The sequence below is a fragment of the Palaemon carinicauda genome, chromosome 1, assembly GCF_036898095.1.
Source record: "Palaemon carinicauda isolate YSFRI2023 chromosome 1, ASM3689809v2, whole genome shotgun sequence".
Lineage (NCBI taxonomy): Eukaryota > Metazoa > Arthropoda > Malacostraca > Decapoda > Palaemonidae > Palaemon > Palaemon carinicauda.
In genome coordinates, this window is record NC_090725.1 from 22,517,289 (window position 1) to 22,522,803 (window position 5,515).

Consider the following 5,515-nt stretch of genomic DNA (forward strand, 5'->3'; position numbering starts at 1 on the left):
GCTGCTGGGTCTGCTACTGCTGCTAACTTCTGCTGCTAGCTGCTGCTAACTTTTACTAGCTGCTACTAGCTTCTACTCCTGCTATTTGATGCTCCACAGCTTTGAGTTCCTAAAAATTTGGATTGATGCTGCCCACCTAACCATGAATTCCTACCTCCAAAAGATGCAGCTTCTCTTCCCAGCCAAAGATGTCTTGGGTTCACCTTATAACATCTTGTCTGCATACTAGAAGAATCCCAGCTTCATCCCTCTGCAGAGCCAGTCTTCTGGATTATTCTCCCAGAACCACCCAAAGGTTGGTATCCAAAGGAATAAATCTAGATATCCGACCATTTGTACACTTGACAAACAACTTGTACTCATCCATCAAGGTACACAGCATACTAGAATCAGCCAGGTTCCTTCCCTCTGCAGATCCTGTTGTCCTTCAGGTTATTCCAAGCATCTTTCAATCTGGATAGTTAAGCCTTGCATCCTTCAAGCTGGGGGCAGTCCATCCAAGCGTCCTTCAAGCCAAATATTTTCAGGTGTCCTTTCCAGTGAAACTGATGTCCTGAACCTGTCCAGAATGGGTGAAGCACAAAACTTAACAAGAAGATTATTCCTTTCCAAACAAAACTAAACAAAAAAAAAATTCCTTTCCAAATAAAACTAAACAAAAACATTTTATTCCTTTTTTCCTATAAATATTATTTTTTTTTTGGTGGCGATATTATAATCACCATATTTTTGTTTTTTGTTTTTTTGGTGGCAATATTATAATCACCATTTTTTTTTTTTTTTTTTTTTTTGGTGGCGATATTATAATCACCATTTTTTACATTGTTTATTTCTTTTTTTTTTGGTTGGGATAATCCCCAGATTTTGTCATATTTTGTGTTGCGGTATAATTCCTCTTTAGTTTTTTTTCCAGTCCTGCCTTCTCGTCTCTTGAAGGGCGAATCTATTCAACTGGCTATCCCATATTAAATCCCCAGTCTGCTCACGAGAAATTTCCATATAATATAATTCCTTCAACTCCGGGTGTGATTGAGACAGGCCTTCTACAAGTTGGGTAATAGCGAAATTCTTGTTGTTTAATTCCATCTCTAGGTTCATATTTCTTTCCATCATAGCTTGATACTTCTCCTTATAAATTGCAAATTCATCTGCCACGGAAGTTATATTCCTAATTTCTTCTTCCAGAGTTTTATTCTTCTCGTCGTCTTCCATCAACGTATTTTTTGTGGCTCTCTCCTCCGAGAGGTCTCTCTTCAGTCGTCTATTCTCTGCTTTAACACCAGCAATTTCTTTCCACAGTTTTTCCAGTTCCTCCTCAGCTATTTCCAGATCGCACACCACGTCTTTCTTAATTAATAGTTCAGCCTTCAATTTGTTGTTCTCATCCAGGACAGTATCCAATTTAGTCCCTATTCTGTAGACCTCCTCGACTGCAGCATTAAGTTCACTTTCTAAAGCTGCCTTTTGCAAAACGTTTTCCGTCTTCATTCTCTTGTTTTCAGCCTTAACACTGTCCAGTTCAGCCCAGAGTGTTCGGATCTCATTATCAGCACTTTCGACGTATTCCTCCAAGTCGCTCTTTTCCAAAAGTTTCTCGTTAGCTGTCAACAGATCTCCTGCTACTCTTTCCAGCCTCTTCTCGAGTATCCGAATTTCCTCATGGGCATTTTCTAACTCATTTTCTACCACTGCCTTGGTCAAAACCTCATCACGAATTTGATCGTTTCGAGCTTCAGCTTTTTCTAGACTTACCATAAGAGAGTCAATATTCCTATTTGCTCTCTTTAAATCATCAATTAAAGCTAAGTTACCGATGTTATTATATAACTCAATTTCTCCTACCTGAACAGATTTCTTGACCAAAAGCTTCTCACGAAGTTCATCGTTTTCAGTTTCAGCTTTTTCTAGACTTATCATAAGAGCCTCAATTTTCTTATTGGCTCTATCTAAATCATTATTTAAAGCTGATATAGCTATGTTGTCCTTAGATAACTCAATTTCTTCTGCCTCTGCGTCATGCACCTCTTCACAGATGCGTTGTAAGTCATTGGTCGTTTCAGTTTCTTGGTGTCTTCTAGCAAAGAAATCATCAAATAACTTAATTCCCTCTTCGGCACCGTCCAACTCCTCACTTAGATCCTTTTGAGATGCTTCCTCCAATTGTGCGTGTTCCTTAGTTTCTCCGGCAACATAATTTGCCCCATCGTAGACTGCTGGTTGCAGTCTCTCCATTTCCTCCCGATCCATCATGTCCAAGAATTTTTCTGCTTCTCTATGTGAATCCTCGTCTCCCCAGCACCATGCCATGGCGCCAAAAGCTGTCAAAGATCCCATTAGAATCATTCTGTTATTCATAAATCTAACCATTTTGTATAGTAAAGATTTACTCAATGCCTTCCATGACTAACAAATATAGCATTAAAATTGGAAAAAAGATATTGACACATTTCTCTGAGGACAAAGAATTCCTGGAGCCAAGGAAGATGAAGATTTTCAGAGTCATCATTGGAGATAAAATAATCCTGTAGCAGCAATTGAGAAACAGTTCAAGGCCTGGCAAAAAAAAAACAATAGAGACGAAATAATACTGAAGACCTGGCAGAAAACCGACTCAAAGATCCAGTGAAGACGAGAAAATCCTACAGACTTTGGAACTCAATCGAAGATGTTTACGACGACAATTCTGAAATGGTCTTATCTCTCTCTCTCTCTCTCTCTCTCTCTCTCTCTCTCTCAGAAAACCGACTCAAAGATCCAGTGAAAACGAGGAAATCCTGCAGACTTTGGGACCCAATCGAAGATGTTTACGACAACAATTCTGAAATGGTCTTATCTCTCTCTCTCTCTCTCTCTCTCTCTCTCTCTCTCTCTCTCAGAAAACCGACTCAAAGATCCAGTGAAGACAAAAAAATCCTGCAGACTTTGGGAGCTCAATCGAAGATGTCCACAACGACGATTCTGAAATGGTCCCCTCTCGCTCTCTCTCTCTCTCTCTCTCTCTCTCTCTCTCTCTCTCAGAAAACCGACTCAAAGATCCAGTGAAGACAAAAAAAATCCCGCAGAATTTGGGAGCTCAATCGAAGATGTTTACAATGACAATTCTGAAATGGGCTTCTCTCTCTCTCTCTCTCTCTCTCTCTCTCTCTCTCCGCCTTTGGGGGATCAGTTAGAGACGAAATAATTCTGAAGCCCTTGGGAAACGGACCAAGACCTGGCAGAAAACAGACTCAAAGATCCAGTGAAGACAAAAAAAATACCGCAGAATTTGAGAGATCAATCGAAGATGTCTACAACAACGATTCTGAAATGGTCCGATCTCTCTCTCTCTCTCTCTCTCTCTCTCTCTCTCTCTCTCTCCTTTTGGGGGATCAGTTAGAGATGAAATAATTCTGAAACCCTTGAGAAACAGACCAAGACTTGGCAGAAAACCGATTCAAAGATCAAGTGATGACAAAAAAATCCCGCAGACTTTGTGAGCTAAATCGAAGATGTCCACAACAACGATTCTGGAAAGTCTTCACACACACACACCACTCTCTCTCTCTCTCTCTCTCTCTCTCTCTCTCTCTCTCTCTCTCTCTTTACCTTTATAGACTTCATCAATTAATTTTCGAGTTTCTGAATGTTTTGGTATTTTCAATTGTCGTTTGCAAACCCTCCGGGAGTTTTGTTTTTCATGAAAAATGGTTTCTTCAGTAATTAGGAAAAACGAATATATACATTCACACAGTATATATATGCATATATATATATATATATAGAGAGAGAGAGAGAGAGAGAGAGAGAGAGAGAGATAAATAGATAGATAGATAGATATAGATATATATCAGCATCAGCCATTACTATTCCACTGCTGGACAAAAAGTCTCAGACATATCATTCGACTTCCGTCTGTTTATGATCTTTCTATACCATTCCACACTGGCAAACTTTCTTAGTTCGTCAATCCATCGTCTTCACTACCATCCTCTGCTTCTTTTACAATCTCTAGGTCATTTCCATTTCTTACATGGTGTTAGAACATCCTCTACTTTAGTTTACTCTGGTATCCACGTTGCTCTCTCTCTCTCTCTCTCTCTCTCTCTCTCTCTCTCTCTCTATATATATATATATATATATATACAGATACATGCATACAAATTAATTTACATATGTATATATTTATATATATATATATATGTGTGTATTTATTTCTGTATGTATGTATGTATGTATATACACATATATATATATATATACATACATACTCACTTATCTGGGTGTATGTATGTATAGTATATATCCATACATATTATCATCATCATTATTTCCTCCTGAGCCTATTGAAGCAAAAGGCCTCAGTTATATTTCGCTAGTCCATTATATATATATATATATATATATATGTATATATATATATATATATATATCAGATTACATATCAAAATAGTACTTAGTTTGGGTAATTGTATAATAATCTGGTATAAATTATTAATTCACTAGTAGTTACTCAAACATTTTTGATTAGCTATTCAGTCTTTGCATATGGTGTGTATATATATATATATATATATATCGCTTTCTGAGCGGAGATTCCTTAACGTTGTGAAAGAGTTTGTGTACCGCCTTGACCCGAAAAATTGTATTATAAAACATATTAATATTGATACATATTTTAAATTCCTTCTCTCAAAATTACAGAAGTTATTACAGAGAGTGATTACAGCCATTGACTGACTGTATGGAAGATACAGAATATGTATTGGAAGAATCAACTACCTCGTTGGCTTGTTTACCAAGGTCTTTCAATTTTTCTTTTGACGTTTTTATTATAAATCTAAATTCTGCTTTTTAACAAATTTCTAGTTTGGTATATTAGTTCATTTATTTCTTATTAGTCAAATATATTGTTTGATATGTCACTCTACGCAACATAATTTGTTGTGGTAATACCCCTGAAATCAAAATTGACTGTAAGTGTCTAACCAATAGGAGGACAGCTTCTAAACACCTTAGCCAAATAACGAAAGTTTAAGCCAATAAGGGACTGGCTTACAAAGGGGCAGTCCATCCAAGCATCCTTCAAGCCAAATATTTTCAAGTGTCCTTTCCAGTGAAACTGATGTCTTGAACCTGTCCAGAATGGGTGAAGCACAAAACTTAACAAGAAGATTACACCTTTCCAAACAAAACTAAACAAAAAAAAAATTCCTTTCCAAATAAAACTAAACAAAAACATTTCATTCCCTCTTTCCTATAAATATTTTTTTTTGGTGGCGAAATTATATAACCATTTTTTTTTTTTTTTTTTTTTTGTGGCGATATTATAATCACCATTTTTTTTTTTTTTTTTTTTTTGGTGCCGATATTATAATCACCATTTTTTACATTGTTTATTTCTATTTTTTTTTTGGTGGGGATAATCCCCAGATTTTGTCATATTTTGTGTTGCGGTATAATTCCTTTTTAGTTTTTTTTCCAGTCCTGCCTTCTCGTCTCTTGAAGGGCGAATGTATTCAACTGGCTATCCCATATT

General features: G+C 36.7%; 1 protein-coding gene across 1 annotated transcript in view; it reads right to left on the minus strand.

Moving 5' to 3' along the window:
- Positions 1-271: 271 nt before the first annotated feature.
- The window catches only part of LOC137631955 (flagellar attachment zone protein 1-like), a 5,765-nt gene continuing 521 nt past the window's right edge, over positions 272-5,515 (minus strand). Inside the window, exons 2-3 of the mRNA XM_068364193.1 lie at positions 987-2,180; positions 272-417 (exon numbers count right to left, since the gene is read on the minus strand). Coding sequence (XP_068220294.1) covers positions 272-417; positions 987-2,180 — 1,340 coding nt within the window. The remainder of the gene's footprint in view (positions 418-986; positions 2,181-5,515) is intronic.